Source organism: Osmerus mordax, chromosome 7 (genome assembly GCF_038355195.1).
Source record: "Osmerus mordax isolate fOsmMor3 chromosome 7, fOsmMor3.pri, whole genome shotgun sequence".
Classification (NCBI taxonomy): domain Eukaryota; kingdom Metazoa; phylum Chordata; class Actinopteri; order Osmeriformes; family Osmeridae; genus Osmerus; species Osmerus mordax.
Window position 1 is genome coordinate 13765104 of NC_090056.1, and position 22433 is coordinate 13787536.

The 22433-nt window shown below is 44.8% G+C and overlaps 2 protein-coding genes across 3 annotated transcripts; one reads left to right on the forward strand and one right to left on the reverse strand.

Annotated features, from left to right (window-relative positions):
* Positions 1-676: 676 nt before the first annotated feature.
* Positions 677-5202, reverse strand: plagx (pleiomorphic adenoma gene X). The gene is made up of 2 exons (XM_067240029.1): positions 5170-5202; positions 677-4151 (listed from the first exon to the last, which is right to left on the reverse strand). The coding sequence occupies exon 2, from the start codon at positions 3773-3775 to the stop codon at positions 2474-2476; it is 1302 nt and encodes a 433-aa protein (XP_067096130.1). The 5' UTR covers positions 3776-4151; positions 5170-5202; the 3' UTR covers positions 677-2473.
* Positions 5203-12968: 7766 nt separating this feature from the next.
* asxl1 (ASXL transcriptional regulator 1) lies at positions 12969-22125 on the forward strand. 2 transcript variants are annotated; one of them, XM_067239255.1, is made up of 10 exons: positions 12969-13082; positions 13179-13344; positions 14044-14207; positions 14702-14786; positions 15860-15979; positions 16603-16769; positions 16990-17086; positions 17398-17503; positions 17618-18596; positions 18742-22125. In XM_067239255.1, the coding sequence occupies exons 1-10, from the start codon at positions 12996-12998 to the stop codon at positions 21643-21645; spliced, it is 4875 nt and encodes a 1624-aa protein (XP_067095356.1). In that variant the 5' UTR covers positions 12969-12995; the 3' UTR covers positions 21646-22125. The 2 variants fall into 2 exon arrangements, with proteins under 2 accessions (XP_067095356.1, XP_067095358.1); XM_067239257.1 differs by lacking the exon at positions 15860-15979.
* The last annotated feature ends 308 nt before the right edge of the window (positions 22126-22433 follow it).

Here is a 22433-nt window from a genome sequence, read left to right on the forward strand (position 1 = left end):
ATAATCATTAAAAAAAATTGTGGCCACTTATTTATACATTGAAATAACTGCAGTGATATGAATGATTCAAAATATAACATTTGTTTAACAAATTAAAAGAATGAACAGGTTAACTACAAACTGCTTGTGCATAAAGACTCTTACATTGTCACAAATATTTGCAATTGAGTGGCTACAGTTTTGACAGTTTGGCTACAGTATTGTTATAAACTAGCCACTCCAACTGCAAATTCTGTTGAGGGTGGAGAAACCCTTTAAAATGATGCCTAGAGACACAAAGTCTCTGAAGCATGGAATTGCAGTTTTGATGTTCCACAGTTAAATATCTAGAAAATGCTGTCAGAGCACTCCGTGAAATGAATATAGGTCACATGAGCTGCTACAGAACGGACGGTATAGAAGAGTAACAGGAGATGACTAGAACACCCATTCCATTTAGTAGATTAAATTCACCATTGTGTGTGCCTACTGTTCAATGCATGCAGATATATGCAATCCATTTCATATCCTCACCCCCTTGTAATTTCCTGTGACAAGGCAACCAAAAATACTGTTACATGAAGTATTTACCTGAATGGAAACATAGGCATTTGACACTAGATAAACACGTGAAATGTAAATATTTCAAGACAAAAATCACCAAAATCTAAAGAATACTTTATTGTTTAATGTTCTGACAACAAATTACAAAGTAATATGTAAGAGCAGTTTAACCATTCACCTTTTCATATTTCTTTAATCTATAATTTGATTAACAACTAGACCAATATTGTCCTAATTCAAAAAAGGTTGTGGTGATACCTGCACATTAGTATAGCTCCATGCTAAATCTAATGTCGGTATCAGAATAATACATTTTTATATGAATTACTCAATACAGTTTCATTGGGTCATTACTTGTACTCCACTTACACTTACTTTCTCCATGTTCTATGCTAATCTAAATACAAAGCTATATCTACACAGTATGTGCGTTTGTTCCACTGACAAAAATAAACTCTATACAGACAGATGGAGAGTAACCTGTCACTTTTCGATGAGGTAGTCAACAAGGACAAATGCTTAATGAGCATGGATTAACATATCTATGAATGAGGATATACAACTATTAGTGAAGGAGCACACACAACAATGATCAAGAAGATTGTTTCCCATTCCCACAATTCAATACCCTATATTTTCAGACTTCTAAATTGTTACACTTGTGGCTGTTAAACCATGCTCTTAAACAGAATAAGACAGAGGTAGCATGTTATGGGTCAATAGTGTCTATTTTAGCTAATTAAAAAAAGAACACTTAGATTCTTAAAATCTACCATTTCACTTTAAACCTAATGGCACAAATAAAAGCCAAAATAACTAGGAAAGAAAATACAAATAAGATCATAACCTATTCTTCTCAGAGGGAGCGCATGTTTGTTGAGGTAAATTACATTTCATAAGAGATCAATTATTTTATTTAATAATGTCATAAGTGCTTAAACCCGGTCTAGAGGCTAGATCACCCTAGAGAGGCACAACAGTAGCAGTTTAAGACATAAGTTGCAACATTAAAAGGCTCATGACTGCTTAGGTAAAAGCCTATAATAAATGATACACTAAAATGCAAGTAGGGATAAACGATAAGGTAAAACCCCTTTCAGTAACAAATTCTTGTAAGATAAACTCATCAAGATTTTACATTGTCACACAAAGTTGTCACCTCCAACTTGTCACAGCAACAATATTCAGGCTAAATGTACCCCTACAAATTTGAGTATCCATTGAGGAAAGCCAATTTTTAAAGAGACAATATTCTGAAATACGTTAATATGTTGTTGGTGTTTTGGGTCTTTGATGAATTGTCTATTATAAGATCAATTATGTAGAGTAAATACAGCTTTGCTATTACTTGTATAAACAACTAATCATGACACATCAGCAAACTCGCATGGCAAACTGGTCTTGGAAGTGTGTGAATACTGACACTGAGCTAAGGAAACTCAGTGACTCATTCAGTACGTTATTGAAAATACGTTTTTTTTTTTTTTTCAATTTTGTACCGCACATTGTTATTTTGGGAAACATAAGGCTTTAAAGCCATTTACAGCCATTCTTCACTTCAATAAGTGCAACCATTGTTTGTAACAAGTTTTGATAAAAACATTTTTGGTTGCAGTAAGATACCCTATGATCTCCTTCCTCTCAAATATTTATTTGATGAGGTAATACTGACGAGGTGATTTGTTGTGTTCTAAAAACAAAAACAAGGTAAGAAAAGGAAGCAAACTGGCTATGATTAGCAACATTAGCAAAACAAGCTAAATTAGCAAGAAGGCTCATGCAAAGTACAATTCCCATTTTTTTGCCCATTTCAAAATAAATGTCAGCACATTGGAAGTCAATACTTGTCCCTCAGATATTCAAGTCATTGCAGAAAGACTTCCTATGCTGTTCTTCATGATGGTTTTGTATGTGTCCTGGATCAAGTTTCTCACTGTTGGAAGGCCTGGTAATAGCGAGGTAGGGAGTTGGAAGTGCTCATAGCAGGGCTGCTGAACCCCTGAGGTAGCTGGTTGTGGTGGGGTCCAGGGCCTTGGGATACCTGGGCTTGTGGAGGCTGCAGGATGGTAAAGGGCCCTGGGGTCTGAGAGGACAGGGGCGGGGTAGATGCTGAAGAGGAGGCAGCAGAGGTGGAGGTAGAAGGATAGCCCATCACAAGCCCTCCCATACTCATATGGGCACTGTAGGGTGGTAAACCAAAGGGCAGGAATCCCAGCAGAGGACCCAGGTCCATGTTAGCAGCACAGGAGAGCTCAGCTGTGGAAAGAGCAGGGCTCCTAGACAGGAGGTGGGGGTCCCCAGGTCCACCCTGGGCCTCTGAAAGCACGTCCCTCTGGGGAGAGGCAGAGGAGGAAGTGGAAGAAGGGGCAGCTGTAAGGTGTGGGGGCAATCCACTCTGCAGGTCCATGAGGAAGCTCTCCATGTCACTTCGAGGGTATGAGGTAGATCCATGCTGGTACCTGGGCATATGACCATAGGCCTGCTGGTGCTGTTGCTGGGGTTGGAGGTGGTGGTGAGGGTGAGGGGAGGGAGGAGGCATGTGACGACCCACACCAATGGCTGTGGAAAGGGAGCCCTGCATTAGGGAGTGATGATGGCCCATTCCAGGGTTGGCCATGTTGGGCATGGAGTAGGAGTTGTACATGTCCATAGAGAAGGCTTCTGGGGGTTCCTTGGAGGCAGGACCCATGTCACATGCCACAGGACTAGGCTCCTCCTTTACCGGACATGGGGTTATGGGAGTAGGAGGAGCTGTGGGAGTAGTGGGTGTACCCGAGGGTGTAGGGGCTGCCTCCTGGCTGTGGCTCTTCTTCAGGTGGCGGGTTAGGTGGTCTCGACGGCCAAAGCGCTGGGCACAACGTGGGCAGAGGAAGTCGCGGCGACCAGTGTGAACAACAGCGTGGCGCCGCACATCTTTGCGGGTGTAGAAACGTCGGTCACAGCGCTCACAAGAGTACTTCCTCTCTCTGACTGCTACAGCAGGGTTCGTGGCACCCTCCAATGGAGGAGGCCTGTCATTGTGACTCCCCAGCTGCTCTAGAAGAGAGGCTGCCCCATCTTGGCAGGGGAGCTCACTTGGAAGGGAAGCAGCAGGGGTGTGGGCAGCCACTAAGTGACGTCTATATCCGAGCTGGGTGTTGTACTGCTTACCACACTCCTCACACTGGAACACCTGCCTGTTAGAGTCATGGGTCTGCAGGTGGCTCTTCAGGTGGTCTTGCTGTTGGAACATCCTCTACCAGAGGGAACAGCACTGGGTCTTCTGCAGAGGGATACTGGCCATAAGCCTGACCATACAAAAAGAACACTCATGGGGTACTTTCAGATTAACCATCAACCGGAGACCTTCCTTTGCCGTACTGTTATTGGAAAGATGTGGGAAGAGTGCTGAGTGTTTCTTCTTTAGTGTTCCGTGTCCTCTCCAGGCGATACGTAGTCTGTCCTCCCTTACCTGTGGAAGCAGCTGCCATAGCAACCCAAAAGGGCTGAAGTGGTGACTGAGTTTGTGTGCTTTTCAGTTTTTTTCCCAAATGTGATCCCTTATATAAGAGTTCCCTCACACAGCCACACTTGTTGATTGAGAGAACCAGTGTTTCCTTATCACAGCCCTGTCGGGAAAATAAATAAATAATAAATTGGAGTAGTCCAACATTAGAATTGAGCAAGGTATGTGATCCAACTACAAACCACTTCAACTCATACAACTTTATACTATAGTAGCAAATCCCCCCCCCCCCCCAAGCAACACTTGCTTGTTATGTCTGTTGTTACTTGACATGAGGGCTCCAACATCTGTCTATGCTCTATCCATTAACCCAATGCCTTAACTTTTTATGGCTTGTCGGACAATATTGCACTCCATTGCTTGTAAGTGTTTCGTGTGCATCACATGCTTCATCCAGACAAATTATACATTATCGCAATACATCTACTAAACTGCAAGTTCTAAGTATTCTATTGAGAATCGCCAAAGGGATACAGTGCCATCTTGTGGGAGCCAAAATGGATGAAGTACGAGACTTCGTGAACTTGATTATTTTTATGGTGTTTCAAAATACAAGATTTGCTTTTAAACTTATTGAATTGTGTAGCTGTATAGGAGTATGATAATATTATTGTAGGCTACACTTTGCAAACAAGTAGGAAATTACAGTGAAATTACCAATGTAATGAGGTTTTGCTAGCTAATTCATAAAGTAAAATATGCAACCTGTACGATCGAGAAACAATCCCAAACGTTGCAATTCGTGTTGCATTTTATGAATAATACCGCAAGGGCATAAGCCCCAAAGATCCAAATTCACGTAACATTTCTTAGGCTCCAACTCATACGAATGATATAAGCTAAGCTATTCACGAGGCAACATCCAGTGTCAAAACATCATTACGCAAAATCGTCGTTAACCACCATTATTTGAAAAATTATGTGCGGCAGAAATACAACAATGTATTTTGGTAATGGAAACGATTTCATTCGCGGATAATACATACAAAATCGTCCAAATTCCGAGTATTCAACAAGTTTAGGCTATGACACCGAGTTTCAAGTCGGCATGGGTCGACTTTTGTATTAATCTAGAAGGCAACTATTTGAAACCTGTACCTCCAACCATAGCAAAAACTTACCTTCAAAACATTCACGTTGACTCTCTACGTCATTTTCATTCAACTCTTAAGTTAAATATTTTTCCCAATTTATTTTACATTTATTATTTTTAGGGCCTGGACCCTTCTGTGCGGCGCTAGAGTTGTAGAGCGCGTGCATTGTGGGAGCGTGACGTCAGACACACCACTTTGACAAACTTTTGCAATTCTGATCATTCTGAGCAGGCACACCACCTTAGTCAAATACATCTGTCAGTTGGATGTAGAAGTAAAATTGTAGATGTATTTTTAATTGAAGTAGCCATATCTGCAAAATGTGCAATCTGTTTCAACTTCATCCTGTAGTGCACACTGACAAAACACAATACAATATATATATATTTAGTACTTATTACAATATTGACACATCCTCCGTTTGGCTACATGTCTGCTTAACAGAAAATACAAACAGGAAGTATTTAACAAATCCTTGCACACAAGTTGGTTAATATTGTACATCTGTTCAAAAATGAGTTTAGGACCCTCTGGTGGAAAGCATCAAGGCTCCAAATGCACAATGGACAATGTTTCAGAATCAGATTTATTGGCCAAGAATATGCACAAGGAATATATGACTCATGTTTTTACATTGCTCTCAACATACAGTTAGGTCCATAAGTATTTGGACATTGACACAATTTTCATCATTTTGGCTCTGTATACCACCACAATGGATTTGAAATGAAACAATCAAGACGTGCTTTAAGTGCAGACTTTCAGCTTTAATTTCAGGGTATTTACATCCAAATCAGGTGAACGGTGTAGGAATTCTAACACATTTTATATGTGGCCCCCCCCTTTTTAAGGGACCAAAAATAATTGGACAAACTAACAATCATAAATCTAATTGTCACTTTTAATACTTGGTTGCAAATCCTTTGCAGTCAATGACAGCCTGAAGTCTGGAACCCATAGACATCACCAGATGCTGGGTTTCCTCCCTGGTGATGCTCTGCCAGGCCTCTACTGCAACTGTCTTCAGTTCCTGCTTGTTCTTGGGGCATTTTCCCTTCAGTTTTGTCTTTAGCAAGTGAAATGCATGCTCAATTGGATTTAGGTCAGGTGATTGACTTGGCCATTGCAGAACATTCCACTTCTTTGCCTTAAAAAACTCTTTGGTTGCTTTCGCAGTATGCTTCGGGTCATTGTCCATCTGCACTGTGAAGCGCCGTCCTATGAGTTCTGAAGCATTTGGCTGAATCTGAGCAGATAATATTGCCCGAAACACTTCAGAATTCATCCTACTGCTTTTGTCAGCAGTCACATCATCGATAAATACAAGGGAACCAGTTCCATTGGCAGCCATACATGCCCACGCCATAACACTACCTCCACCATGCTTCACTGATGAGGTGGTATGCTTTGGATCATGAGCAGTTCCTTCCCTTCTCCATACTCTTCTCTTCCCATCATTCTGGTACAAGTTGATCTTGGTCTCATCTGTCTATAGGATGTTGTTCCAGAACTGTACAGGCTCTTTTAGATGTTTTTTGGCAAACTCTAATCTGGTCTTCCTGTTTTTGAGACTCACCAATGGTTTACATCTTGTGGTGAACCCTCTGTATTTACTCTGGTGAAGTCTTCTCTTAATTGTTGACTTTGACACAGATACGCCTACCACCTGGAGAGTGTTCTGCACTGTTGTGAAGGGGTTTTTCTTCACCAGGGAAAGAATTCTTCTGTCATCCACCACAGTTGTTTTCCGTGGTCTTCCGGGTCTTTTGGTGTTGCTGAGCTCACCAGTGCGTTCTTTCTTTTTAAGAATGTACCAAACAGTTGATTTGGCCACACCTAATGTTTTTGCTATCTCTCTGATAGGTTTGTTTTGATTTTTCAGCCTAACGATGGCTTGCTTCACTGATGGTGACAGCTCTTTGGACTTCATATTGAGAGTTGACAGCAACAGATTCCAAACACAAATACCGTACTTGAAATTAACTCTAGACCTTTTATCTGCTCCTTGTCAATGAAATAACGAACTCCCTTTCTGAGGGAATAACATACACCTGGCCATGGAACAGCTGAGCAGCCAATTGTCCAATTACTTTTGGTCCCTTAAAAAGGGGGGGGGGGCACATATAAAATGTATTGTAATTCCTACACCGTTCACCTGATTTCGATGTAAATACCCTGAAATTAAAGCTGAAAGTCTGCACTTAAAGCACATCTTGATTGTTTCATTTCAAATCCATTGTGGTGGTATACAGAGCCAAAATGATGAAAATTGTGTCAATGTCCAAATACTTATGGACCTAACTGTACGTACACAGAAGAAGAAATAAAGTTAAGCAACTAGGCTGAGCAAATAAAGGTAAAAACAACATGAATACAAATCTCTATATACAAGTCAAGATCAATGTGTTATTTTCTTTAAACAACCTAAAATGAATGATTACTCTCAATCCTTCTATCTTCCAAACAGGCATCTGATGATGAAGCGTGTGGACAATAATGGAGTAGAAAACAATCAATGCTGTTGAATGTAAGCAGAATCTTACAGACAACGTTATGCCACTGTCTTTGGCTTACATGGAACTTAACTGAATACAGATATGACCTTGCTTTACTATTTAAACCCTGAAGCTAACATGCTCTATCTATATCTTTCACTTTCCCTTTTTACTTTTTCCCTTTAGTGTTGACTTACCTGTTGGAATTGGACCCAAATAGTACCCCACATGATAAGTTACCTTATCTAAGGCACCTTACAATCATCTTACAAAGAGTCTAAGCTGTTGCAAGCAATTCATTTCTGTATGTTTGTAGTCGTTCACTCCTATTTGGCATGTTGCATTGTTTTTCAGCTTTGACATTTTGCTTTCATTATTCATTTGACATTAAGGGGAATAAAAAGTAATACTTTTCTCAGGAACCCACCGAAGACCAAATCAAACTTTGAGTGCTGCCAAACCCAGGGATTCACTCCTAAATCACATTTGCTTCCACGCCCTATTATGCATGTTGCAACCTTCTCTTATGTCTGTTATGTTCTGTCTTTTCTGGTCATAGGGATTTGTAAGCGTTCCAATTTGTTAGAAGGCTGAGTTTCTACAGTATGCAATCCATTTTACTATCGGATTTCCAAACGGAAAGAAAGGAGTTGGAGTTTAATTGAAAAGAGTAGCCATAGCTCATCCACCATGTCTTGAAATTGAGTGACTATTTTTCAGCGGTTCTGCTTTTTGCTGTTAGGCATAGTAATATATTTACGTGAAATGAAGGCGTCGCAAATTCCCTTTTAAAATACGTGTACGTTACAGCGTTTTCCAGTGTTTTTGTGTGGTTTCACTTCAACTGCCGTCGTAGCACTTTGTAGTCCGACTGAGAGAGGGGGTGGGGAAACGATAGTTGTTTTGTGTTGCATTCCTGCAGTGTGTCTGACCTTTGACCTCGTTGTTGTGTTCTCTCCGCCTTGCATTCCAAAGTGAGGGTTTCCTGCAGTACACCAGAGGCGCTCGCAGCTAGGGCTCGCTCGCTTTGCGCCCCATTTGTATTTACTACTGCTAGCCAGCTAGCCAGCCACCCACCTTTGTAGCCAACATTACGGAGTACATTAGCATACAACATATGATGAATACGTCTGGCTAGGTAACTGGCTAGGGAATACAAGACGAGCGAGAAAAACAAGTCAGTTGTTGGTAGCCTAGCAAAACGGGTGTCCTGCTAGGTAGCTCTAGCTAGCTTGCTAAAAAGCTAACCAGTTAGCGCGCACGGTTTTCTGACCCACCGACCGTATTTAGCTTGCTTTGTGGCAGCTGAAGATAGACGCAGCCCTACAGGGAGTAGTGTACCAAGCTTTCAGAGAGAAGGAAATGAAGGACAAACAGAAGAGAAAGAAGGAGCGCACGTGGGCAGAGGCTGCTCGCATGGTAAAATATATAATCGATCTATTTTTCATGAATCTAAGGTAAGGTACTGACAGCCTGTATGCGCCAGCATAGACGAACAACAGCCCCCATGTATGGCTAGATTGTCAGCCACAGAGCTCAGTCTATGCGCTGCGGTCAGCTAGCTAGCTATTATTGTATGTTTGGTACCAATATAGCTATATTGACTAAGGTTAGGGTAGCTAATCTACCTGGCTAGCAAAGAAGGCTATTATATAATTCACTGTGTCAATGGCTACACAGTAAGATTGACAATTAAACCACAAGCACATTCTCGAACAATATACATATAATTAGCGTTTAGTAATTACTCGCTAGCTAACACTTATTGTTGACAGTACATAGTTTGCCAGCGTACAACGTTAGCCAGCAAGCCGCTGGCTAATATATCTTGCTAGCTATGTGCTAATGTTTGCCCCCTTTGTTTAGCTTATGCTAGCTATTCTAGCGAGCATGAGAAAATGCCTCTCAATAAGCAACGTTTCCAGAAATTGTTTCACATTGATGGAAACTATCTGTACCAGGCAGTTGCATCGTGCTATTTACCTAGCTTTTCAGCGGCTGTAGATAGCTATAGATATATTAATCCACGACTGAAAAATTGCTAGCTAAATTGATTCATATTCAGTCAATGATAAATATCTCGACCGAAATGGGTCAAGAAAGGTCGTATACAATTGTCAGAGAAATTTCAATTATCATTGATCTGTATCAGTTGAGTTGATGTCTAACATTAGTTATACACCAAGTTACTCTTCCACCATCCAACTAGCTCGCTAGTCATCTAATCATCGTGGTGTCTAGTTTGTAATAATCATCCATCTGTATCAGTTGAGTTGATGTCTAACTCAACCTATACACCAAGTTACTCTTCCACCATCTATCTAATCGTCTTGGTGTCTAGTTAGCTGTCTAGTTAACAGCTAACATCAAGGCTAGTTGATTAGTTACATAGTTTGCTGTGATGCATGCCCTTTCCAAAGGAGGCCTACTTACTTTGAAGTACAATAAATCAGCCAGGTATGAATGGCTGAACTAATATATTTGTGCCACTGTCTTGACTATATTATGTTGAAACACTTACAGTACATGCGTTCTTCTTGTCATGCAGGACTAGATATTCTATAAGAAGCAATACAACCAGTTTATCCATAAACAAACCTTGTTTACACCTTTCATCATGTATCACTCATCAACCAATGCCCAATTTGATTAGTTTAGGTGAAGTTGTCTGCTATCGAGTAATATCTGTTAAAAATGTGTGTCTGAGTTCATTTGCCAGAGCCTACATTTAATGCTTCCTATCAATGTCAGTCTCATCTATGCATTGCAGTGCAACAAAGCCCTTTGCCTTTTTGGGGTAAGGCTGTGGTCCTCTGCATGTATTTATAAACAGGGCCCATGTGTTGCAGCAAAGCCTTGTGTTGGGACTTTGAAGCTTTTGTGGGAGCCGAAATCTCTTGGAGTCTTGGATGTTGGCAGAATAGGTTACAATCTCAAGCTCTACTTTTGGTCTCATTTGACAGCTAATCTTTTACTTGTTACTACCTTAATATAACTTCATATTATCAAAACAATGACACAGCCTGATACTATTAATTAACATGAGCATTGACTGCATGTGCTTATGTATACTTGTATAACGTGATCATTCATTTGTCCATCTGAGGGAGTGCTCATGGTGAGACGCATATCCTAGATTTTACAAATCTGCATGGTCTTGTAGAGACATGCTTGCTTATGCATGCTTACTTCTTCTATGACATAGGGGTACGTTTAAGAGATTTGGAACCAGTCCAAAATCTCTACACAATTGTTAAGCCAAAAGTTGTTATATTTATAAATCTGCTAATTACATATCCTTTTATCATCCCCGGACTCTTAGTTTTCTACCATCACTTGAATCTCATGTTTTTATTTTTCAGACAATACTCTAAACAAAATTATGTTTTCATATACATTTTGAAAGATTTGGGTAGCGAGTGAGGTGTCACATTTTTTGTGACAACAGCTAGGAGTTCAGTTGTGTGGCAAAGTAGGCTATGCACAGCGTAGCCTACTTTGGATCAAAAGGATCTGAAGTGGATAAGGTCATTCAACTTCCACCATTTAGATAATTTGAATATTTTGTGACAGCCTTCAACCTCATTAGCAGTGTATACAAATTTGATTCTGGAATTAATATGCCAAGAGACGCAGTTCTCTTAATTGATATGTGAATATATTTTATTATGTATATTTAATATACATTACCAAGCTCATTCTAGCAGACAAATGCTGAACTATGAATTTGAAGATTCATTATACAAAAATAGTATTGAGCTATGGATGGTTGAATAATATTCCATTCAGCACCTTGGACAGCCCTCTTAACGACTTTGTTACAATGCACTTTATAAATATTGTTTATGCACTTGGAAAACAGATGTAGACCTACCTCCATCGTTAGAAAGGCACATGCAGCCTTACATAAAACTTATGACCATCGATATTGGGAAACCGGACCTATGACAAGAAGCAACAGCTTTTTGAGTTCATGGCAGACTTTGTGTCTGATTGCATTGGATTCTTATAATCACTTTATTGTCATTTCAAGAGAAGCCAAATTCTTCACTCACTAGATCTTTGACCACGTTAAATAGTTTTTGCCACCAACATTTCTACTTAGGTAAAATATAACGTTGATCTGAACTAGGCTTTGATACTTGAGGTTTTTATGGAGCTTTTTATGCTCTGGGTTTTCTTCATTGATGAGACGGGTTAGGCCATCGTCTCCATATTTTAAAGAGTGCTAACATAGGACACATCCAGCTTCTGGTCCTAGGACTCTTTTATGACATTAACTTTTCTGCAGTATAATTGATCACATTTATGTTACTCTGCCTTTTGTGCCTTTCGTGTGTGTGCACTAGTGTGTGTGTAGATGCATGAGCTTTCTGTGCTTGTGTCTGGCTGATTTAGGCCTACCCTTCCGCTTAGTCCCATTTCCTGCAAGTCAGTAGGTTTGTTTAAAGCAGTGCTATTCCCAGTATGTATGCATGCTGTATTGTTATCTCTCTTGTCACAGTACTCCATTATATCCTGTTAGAGCTACATTCAGGAGGGCTTGATTGTAGACTTTTGTGTAAAATGTAAAATAGATGTTTTTATTACAGGGTAATATAGAAAGTCATATGTAGGTTTATTATGCTGCATCATTGTTAAATTGGTTGTTTTCCCCTAGACCTCAATTGATAGTTCTGGATGTTGTATAGGTGTGTGCTAGTCTGTTTTGTTTTGTACTGGAGATTAGTCACATGGTTTCTGCTGGTGAAGTTGGTGCGGTTAGGTTAAATGTTTTGAAGCGTTTTAATAAACAGAAACTTTTGTAACTGCCTTTGAGTCTTTTACATGAAGGGTAGAACTACTGTAACTGTTTTCCTACACATTTTATTATTTTTGATAAACATTTTTCAATCCGTTCATTAGTTATTTTGATCATTTATTTTTGTCAATGTTTTTCAGGTCCTCGAGAACTTCTCTGATGCTCCAATGACACCAAAACAGATCTTACATGTTATACAGACAAAGGGACTCAAAGAGATGAGGTAATCGTCTAGCACCACACTTTCTTATGCCTCCTCAAATAGTGTATATATAACTAATATCAAGTATTTCTAAGATGCCATTGTAGAAATTTAGAAAGTTAAAATAAAATAATAATAATACAATTGAACTTTTTTCTTTCGCCATCTTCTTCTTCATCTGCATTCCAATGCTGAAATAGAAGGTGAGGTAGTTTTTACATTTTTGCACACAGTGCATACATTTGTCACTTTGCATTTCACCTTATTAATACTCGACACTCATTTTTCTGTCCCTTTTCTTGGCTTCTTTTTACTGGCCGTTAGTGGCACGGCTCCCCTAGCATGTCTGGTGACCATGCTGCACTCCCAAGTACGAGGAGACCGAGTCAAAAACAGCATCTTCTTCAAGCTGCCTGGCAGGATGAGCCTCTTCACATTAAAGGTATGGGATTACAAATCCCTTCAAATACACCCATGTAAACTTACACACACACACACACTTGCAGGAGTGTTTCTCAACAAAGCTCTGTCATTGTAGAAAAACGCCCTGCAGTGGACCAAGAGTGCTACAGAGTCAGACACAGTGGAATCTGCCGCCACCACTACCCCAGCCTCCACCACCAGCACAGCAACAGCTGCCCCTGCAGACGAGCAGGAGAGCTGTGACTCCACAGAGACTACTGCTGCCAGTGGAGAGAACGATGGTAGTTATAACCAGTTCACACTGAGGGGTATTGAACATCACACTTCTGTGATGAAGATGTAAATCAGTTTATTAGCATTACATTTCAACGACTAGAATGGTGGTAACTATTCGTAACAAATAGTCTTCCTCATTCTCTAAAGCACTCTGCATTAACCTGGCTAATTGGACTTGGGGAAAATGTAATTTCTGTCTTGAGCTTGAACTGGAGCTTTAGCAGTAAAGCAAACCAGAGAGGCCTGTTTTTTTTTTGGGGGGGGGAGCCCAAGATGTGTTTGTTGCCATGGTTGTATGACACTGCTAGCTGTGGCCTAGATCACATATGTTTAGTGTATGTGCATGATTGGGATCCAACAACATCTCCCTTCCAGTTTGTAACATTTCCATATACTAAGCCACGGGAATAGTGATGGGCATGTTTATTTGAATAAACAGCCATTTAAACAACCTGCTTATCAGTATTGTATTTGAGACAAAGAGCATTCCTTGTCTTTTGTGTGGGCCTTTTTTGATCAGTCATGTCTAAATCAAAATGCATCCAATCCCTTTGAAACAAAACAAGTACAAGTCATTCTTCCCACTTCAGTTTCCTTCCCTCCTTTCATCTTGTCTAACAAAGTCATACAGTTTGGATGGAGGCAGGATTAAAAGATAGCATATGAAGGTACACTGGCTAACCCAGCTCTGTCCTCCCCTACAGCATCAGTAGATGAGACCTCCTCGAGTGCCTCATGCTCTACAGACCCTCCGCCCCAAAACCAGCCCCAGACCCGGCTGAGCAGAGCAGGACAGGCACGCTCCGACGCCCAGACCCAGCACACCCCGCCCCAGCATGCCCAGACCAGGCTCAGCCGCTCCAGACAAGTAGGCACTGCACAAGCCCTCACGCTCTCTCTCTCGCTCTCTCTCTTTCTTTCGCTCTCTCTTGCTCTCTCTCTCTTCTTCTCTTCTCTTTGGGAATGATATATAAGGGAGATTTCCTTTTTAATTACAAATGTATTTGGAGACGTTAATACTGTTACATTACACTACTAGCTACTACAGAGCTAATATATACAACTTAACCAAGGCAGCTTTGTCTCCATCCAGTCAGACAGAAACCTGCCATGTTAACCCAAGACTGAGTTCTGGAAAATATAGTTGATTAATGCAAATGTTCCCTTGAGTAACCACTGTCTCTCTAATGGCTGAACAGTTTACACAGATTCGATTGAATTAGTATTAACAATATAACAAATTATGACATGCGGTTTGATAATTGAAATTCAAATATTTGACATGGCTGCAGTGTTTTCCTCTTTAGTTTTTAATGAGATGTTCTTCCTCTGTTGATCTCTCTCTCTCGGTCACTGCTGCAGTCTGGGAGACAGAGGAAGAAGGCCGTGATGATGCCACGCGTTGTCCTCACGCCGCTCAAGGTCAACGGTGAACACGTCCCCTCGGGTATGTACTCTTCTCTACCAGCCGACTCTGCCCCAGACTCGCTCTCTCCCTGTCCTAGTACACACACTCACACACAGAGTGTCATGTTGCACTAGAGAATGTCTGGATCGCACCTTCTACGACTGTAGACAAAGCAAGACAATATCAGGATAACCATTGCCAAACTTTCTTCTCAGCGTCATCGACAAATTGGAAATGAAATCTGCAAAGAAGATGGGGTAGAGTCAGAGAGTGGTAGTCAAAATATTTGATCTTGTCTATGTTTTTCAATAAGAAGGTGATAGCTAAGACTTCCTTTAAAATCCTCAGTAACCGTTAACAGGAAAACACTACTGTATGTGCTTCAAATAGAATTTCTGCCTTCAACTCAGTTTTTCCAATCGTTACGTTCATTGGATGAACTTTGGTTGTAGAGTCCTTAATCCATTGCCTTCCTATGGGTACCATTAGACCATTAAACCAAATACACCGTCAAAACCTTTTCCAGCAAATTATTTGGTTTTCTCTGCACTTGTGTGCTAATCGGCCTTCCTATGCCTGGCAGTACCCTGGAACTTTCCCCTCCTTGTGGCTAGTTGTCTGTCAGTTTTTATCTGTGCAGGATACTTCTCCTTACCATTCTATGCACCTGCGATGTCTGTCGCCCCTTCTGCTTGTGTGTGCACCTGGAATATCAGCCCCCACCCCCACCTGCCGTATGTCTGAGAGACACTCGGATGCTCTGTGTTTTCATGCTTCGGGCTCAAGCGTCCTGAAGCTCTGCCCCAGATGCTCAGCTTGGATGTGTGACCCCCCCCCCCCCCTTTCCCATTCCCACCCAAACTCATCCTCTTTTCCTTTATCTGTGTCTGTGGGTCTGGGTAACTTACCTTCCTCCCTTGCTTTGTGTGTGTGCACTCTGCACACCTGCAGACTCCTGACTCTCGCCCTTGTTATCAGGGCTTTGCTATACCCCTATGGCCCGTCTTGCTTGGCCAACCTGCCAACCCGCCCCTGCATCACTCCCAGCCTCCTTTCTTCCACATGACCTGAGTGTCTCACTGGCCCCTCCTCCTCCCACCTCTCCCCCTTAGGAGCAGAAGGGAGGCGCAGGGAAGGCTCTAGGGGGGGTCCAGGCCCCACACTGCGCACCCGCCCTGAGCTGGGCTGGAAGCGCCCCCAGCACTTCAAGAGCATGCGTGCCCACCGCTCAGGTACAAGGCTTAGAGCCAAGAAACCCCAACTTCCACCACCCCACTCAATCTCCCCACAGTAACCCCTAAAACACCACTCCCAAACTACTCCTTGGCTTCACCCGATTAATTAATCACTGTCCTAATTTCATGACTGACAATGGACACGTGAGGAATCCTCTGAGTTTATATGGGGATGGATTTAGACGTAGTCTACACAACAATCAAGACTGTTTTTGTCCGTCTGAGAAATACATTTTTTAACAGTGATCTAAAGTTGATGTATAATTTGCTAATCTTTGTGTTGCCTCAATTAAATTTAGACTACAACAAATACCCCTAAGATGTTGGTACTTTAAGACCAGTATTGGTTATTAATAAGTTGCTCAATGAACGTGACAAGGATTAGCCGGTTGGTGTTTGGTCCTTCAAGTCAGCCTAACTCTGAACTAAACCACCTTAAATTTTGAGTGCTATTTTGATGTCGTTAGTTGCTGAACTAAAATGCCTGGTTGTGCCGCTGGTTAACCAAATACTTCATCTTTGCTGGCAATGAGAAACATTGCACATGACTTGCCTCATTCAATAAAAAGCCATTGTGTGTGTTTGTAGCTGCTGAGCTTAAGGGTTGTCTGTGTATACAGGTCCGATGAAGAGGAGCCGAGGAGGGGTAGAAGTGGACTTTGAGACCCCGGGATCCATCCTGGTCAACACCAACATCCGGGCCCTCATCAACATGCGGACCTTTGCAGCCTTCCCGCCACACTCCCAACAGCAGCTCCTGCAGCTCCTCCCCGAGGTGGATCGTCAGGTCAGTGTGTGCATGTGTGACCTGCGACCCCCCAGGTCATCACACATACCTGGTGTCTCCTCTTTCATTAACACTCATTCATCAGTAACATTGGATTCAAATCAAGATCCAACTCAGTCCGAAAGCCATCAGGAACAATCTGTGTTGTTAAGGACTCTACCTATCCTGGTGATCTAAATGACACCTGACTGTGTTTTGTTTGCGTCTCTCCTCCTCCCAGGCTGGACCGGACGGTCTGGCTCGTCTCAGTAGCTCGGCTCTTAATAATGAGTTTTTCACTCATGCCTCCCAGAGCTGGAAAGAAAGGCTAGCAGAAGGTGAGTATGACGAGCCTGTCAGATGGTGGGGCTTGATGATGTCCTCAGTCATGGAACATCTTAGAGGATGTATCACCTAAATCCAAGTCACAGCAGACAAGTGCATTTAGCTCTCGTACCATGGACATCAAATAGATACAAAAGCCTCAAAAGAAGCAGTGGGCACCCTAATGATGACCTAAAGCTAGCTGGCTCTGCCCTTGCCATAGAGCACAAGAGTAGCCAAGTAAATGAAAATGTTCTTAACTATAGAATCACAGTACTAAAACAATATACTGTTTTTTTTGTGTTCATTCTTTTGACATTTTCAGGTGAGTTCACTCATGAGATGCAAGTGCGCTTCCGGCAGGAGATGGAAAAGGAGAAGAAAGTGGAGGCGTGGAAGGAGAAATTCTTTGAAGAGTACCATGGCCAAAAGTACATGAACACAACTAGTTTCAATCCAGCCTTTATATGCTTTGACATTCAATGAGCTGATTTTGGTTGCATTTGGCTTTTAGAATTTATGCATATTCTCTGTATCGCCCATAGATCTGGCCTGACACGAGAGGAGTCTTTGAAGTTGACAATGAGCGAAGCTGCAGATGGCGCCACCAGTGTTTTAGACAGCGAGGTGGCCGCCGTGGCAGCTGGGACACCCAAGCGTCGGAGCGTAGGACGCAGACGGCGAGACGGCAGGATGAGGAGGCGCACGCGGGCTGACCTGAGGCGCAGAGCACGGCGCACTCTCTGTAAGGCCACCACCCCAACTCTTCAGTCTCCGGAGCAGGCCGAGGGCACTCCCCCCCTAGATGCCGTTTCAGTCTCTGCGTGCTCGCCCATGGCTGAGGCTACTGTGGTCCAAGGAGAGGTGGTCCTGCAGGCTGAATCTGGGTTGGAGGTTCCTTCGGAGTGTGCCTCCCCTGCCCCAGTGCCTTCCCCTGCCCCCGTTTCCTCCACTGTGCCAGGGCCCAGTTCGGTGCCCAGTTCGGTGCCCAGTCCGAGCCCCAGCCCGGCTTCCATCAGTGCCAACGAGGAGCCTGAGGTCACGGCCCGTCTCCTCCCTGAAGAACCCACACCTGCCATGGCCTCGACATCATCTCCATCCTCCTCTTCCTCTTCTTCCTCCTCCTCGTCCTCCCCCTCCTCCTCTCCCTCCTCCCCTTCCTCCGACAGGCCGGGGGTCTTTGCTGCCGGCCTGGACTCGTCCTCCTCGTCCTCGTCTGCCTCCTCCACCGCTGCAGCCGCTGTCGACCCGTTGGATGACGGCGCCTCCGTGGTCACTTCCGTCACTGGTGGCACTGCGACCAGCAGCCGTGAGAGCAGCCCTGCCGCCAGCCCAGCGCCTGCCCCCTCCTCCGCCCAGCTCAAGGATCAGAAGAGGAGGCCAGATGAGCCCCAGGCCTTCTCCAGCTTTCCCGAGAAAAGGCCCCGGCTTGACGACCGTCAGTCCTTTCGTACCACAATCGACAGTGTCCACTCGGAAAAGCCACAGCCGACAACCGAGGAACCCAAGGTCCCACCTATCCGGGTATGACCAATATTTGATCAAACTTTATTGTGGGGGTAGACATAAGCCATGAATTAGCATAGTGATTTACCTGCCCCATATTAAGAGTCCATGTTAAGGTATCATTCTGAGGTGTGACATGTTTCTGTTGTCTATGTTTCTGCAGATTCAACTCTCCAGGATCAAACCGCCCTGGGTCAAAGGCCCGCCCACCTACCAGATCTGTCCCCGCATCGTCCCCCCCGGCGAGGGCTCGCGGCGGTCGGGCACGGGGGCGCGCACCCTGGCAGACATCAAAGCCCGGGCCCAACAAGCCAGGGCCCAGCGCGAGGCCGCTGCTGCTGTTGCAGCCACTGGCGACGGGGCAGGGCCGGGCGGGGGTGGGTTGCGGACTGGTACTGGGCTATCGGATCGCAGCAGTGGACGACGAGCGCGAGAGCACCCAGGACCTGTCGAGCCCGGAGGAGGAGGAGGAGGAAGAGCAGGGAGAGGTAGCTTGGAAGAGCAGGGATCGCCTGCGGACTCTAATTCGTCTGGAGCACAACTACAGTCTTCCACTGTAGAGCCCTCAGAGAGGACCTTGGCAAACACCCCTCAGCCTGCACCATCACCCTCCCTGTCCACAACTTCTACGTCCTTGTCTTCCGAGCCCCCACAAACCCCTACTCCTCCTTCACCCACTAGAGAGGACAAGGCGGAGGAGCTCAGTGGAGAGGAAGGGACTGAAGCAGTGTCCCAAAGCACCTCCAATGGACCTCTGGACAAGAAGGCAGCTTCTCCAGCTCTGGAGGCTGAGGCTGTCGCCAACTCTGCTGCCTCCGAGAGGACAGATGGACCGGGTGAAGGTCTGTCCCTGGCTCCTACCTCCATCCCAGACTCTTTACCCAGGTTTGGGGCCCAGGGTGTTGATGTGATTAGGAGCTTGGCAGCCCCCAGTCAGCTGTGGGAAGGAGAGCAGGCTAGAGCTGAACACAGAGGGTCTGGGGCGGGAGGAGGCGGGGTCATCCAGCATGGCTCCCACCACGTAGGGCCCCAGGAGGCCCCCCCTGCTTCAGGCAGAGAGGCTCGTAACCAGGCTGAAAGACAGCAAGCAGACACCCCACCCCTCACACAACTTCCCATCTCGATTAGAGAGAGGGTGGACGAATCCGGGGCTCATAGTGACTCCACGGAGACTGCGTCTGATTGTGAGAATGAGAGCCAGGAAGACGATCCCCTCAGTGATTGGCACCATCACCTCGCCAGCGCCCAGCGCAATGGTACTACGCACTTACACAGAGGCTCCTTGCCGCTGCACAGCCAGCCAGTTATTCACAGTCCTCCCCCTCAGAACCAGCAGCCGGTCATCCAGGCCCACGTGTCGAACCGCCACGGGCAGACAGTCATCCAACCCCGCTTCCCCAACGGTCTGTCCAGTCAAGCACACCCTCAGTCTGCCCCGAAGCAGCAACAGCTGGCTGGACGTTCTCACCTCCAACCTCTAGACCACCAAGGTCACCCTCCAACTCAGTCCCAATCTCAACGGGGCCACAGACTGATGGATGGAAGTGGAAACATGTTTGCCAAAACAGAAACCAATGATGACTCTAAGGTAGGCAGCAGGGCCACTCCTGAGGATGACTGTAGGGGGGGGATCAAACCCTCTCAGACGCCCCCCATTGCTGCTACCACTACAGGCTCTAAGAGGCTCCCCAACTCCAGCAGACCTGTTTCCACTGTGGAGGCTAACAATCCCCTGGTCACTCAGCTGCTGCAGGGTAGTTTATCCCTGGAGAAGGTCCTTCCCCAATCCCACTCAGCCAGCAAGCTGGAGATCAACCGGCCTGGGGCACCCCCATCTGGCCCCCAGCCAAGGGGTCCTCCACCTAGGAACCCAGGCCCTCGACTCCGGGGCCAACCTGAAGCTACAGGGGAGTCCCCCTCTCCAGAGTTGTCGTCCTTCTCTCAGAGCCAGCAGAAGACCCCTGCAGGCCGCGGCTCCCCAGGGGCGGGCCGCTGCTTCGGGCCCTCCCCATCTCGCATGGCCTGCCTAATGGAGGAGGCCTCATCCCGCGCCACAGCCATGCAGCAGTACCTCTCGCAACAGCCAGGTGGTGCTGTGCCACCAGGGGCAGTGCCTGTCATAACCTCCCTCTCTTCCTCCTCGTCCTCGTCGTCGTCCTCCTCGAGACGCGGCTCAGACTTCAACTCCCAGAGTACAGCAGCCTTTGAGTCGGCTGTTATCAGAGAGTCGTCTCTGCCTCAGGCCTCGCGGGGAGCCACTCCAGATAGGCCAGCTGGTGTTCAGCAGTCCCCCTACCGGACTACTCCGGATGCCCCCTCACCTCCTCACGGCGACCTCTGCCCCACCGAAGTGGTGCCCACCATCAAGATCAACTGGCACCCCTCTAAAGCCCTGCCCACTCAGACCCACCCCCACCAACAGCAACACTCACCTGCACCTAGCGTGAAGAATGAGGTCACCTCGCGACCCTCTTGCCAATCTCTTGCCAAAACCTCCCCTTCTGCTCCAATAGGTAGTGGGGCACCGATGGTTGTTACCAAAAAAGAGCCTCTGAACTCAGTGGACGGTTATCTGGGTGGAGGCGCTATGGAGGGACTGCTCAACATGGAGATGTCATTAGCCAGGATGGCCAAGAAGGAGCATAACAAATCTTCCTACTCCTCTGCCTCCCCTTCCTCCTCCTCTCCATCATCCGCCTCGTCTGCCTCCTCCCTTCCCTTTCAGTTGTATGGGAAGCTGCCCAAGCAAGGTGGAGGTGTTGGAGGAAGTGGCGGTGGAGGCAATGCTCCTGGCTTTAGCTACACCGCCAATGTGTCTGTTATGGATGGCAGTGGGTTTTCAAGAAGCATCGCCGATGGGGTCCTACAGCTTCGCCCACGACATGGCTCTGCCCAGAGTGCTACTCTCAGCATCCAGGCCTTTGCCGACAGTGCTGCAGAGGAGGTGGCACTGAAGTGCTCGTGCCGCCTCAAGGCCATGATCATGTGCCAGGGCTGTGGCGCCTTCTGCCACGACGATTGCATCGGCCCCTCCAAACTGTGTGTGTCTTGTCTGGTGGTCAGATAAGCGTGTTTCTACCAGTCTACACTACTGTGGGTATACCTTTACACACCCATTTAAAATATTCAAGTATTAAACACCCAGAACTTATGAATAGGACAGAAGAGGGGTGTTTGGACGTGTACAGAACCCTGATGAGGGTAGAGAGGGGAGGCACAGGGACAGGATGTTGCCTTGTATTATAAAATTGGTCTGTATTTTTTTGTTGCACATTTTTTCTAATGCCGTTCTGATGTTATAATTATTATTATTATTGTTGTTTAATATGTGAATTTACAGGGCATGGTTGGTTGTGCCTTTTTTTTTCTCTGAAACATTTACCTCATCTTATCTTTACACACCCATCATCAATTGTGTGAAAATGATGGCTGTTGTTTTTCCGTTCTCTCCTAGCTGGCACATAGGGCTTTGAGAAACTTGTTGTTCTTGTCTCTTTTCGCAAAGAAATATTTTTTTAACCATTAAAGCCAATGGCATTGTTTCCTTTTTTGTATGTGCTTTGTCATTTAGTTTTTCTTCCAAAGTTATGTCTGTTCTTGCAGTTAACTTGCAGTTAAGCACAGTATTCTGTACCAATAAAACAAAGAATGAGCAGTCTGTTGTTTAAAAATGGCATTCGTTTTGCAGATTGTAGTAATAGAGATGTGTATTGGCCCCTTTTCCTGATAAAATTAAAATATATCACCAAGAAATACATTTCAGGATTCCTACCTCATTAATACAATGTTTGGGTACAGACAATATTTCTGGCCATTTAGTGGACCCATAACTTGCAAAATGTATGTCAGTTCAAT

Bases quoted from the DNA above. Each gene is read 5' to 3' on its own strand.
- plagx (XM_067240029.1), bottom strand. From the start codon at position 3,775: ATGTTCCAACAGCAAGACCACCTGAAGAGCCACCTGCAGACCCATGAC.
- asxl1 (XM_067239255.1), top strand. From the start codon at position 12,996: ATGCTGCACTCCCAAGTACGAGGAGACCGAGTCAAAAACAGCATCTTC. The intron at 13,083-13,178 runs GTATGGGATTAC...CTGTCATTGTAG, and splicing joins TGAGCCTCTTCACATTAAAG to AAAAACGCCCTGCAGTGGAC. The intron at 15,980-16,602 runs GTACAAGGCTTA...CTGTGTATACAG, and splicing joins CATGCGTGCCCACCGCTCAG to GTCCGATGAAGAGGAGCCGA.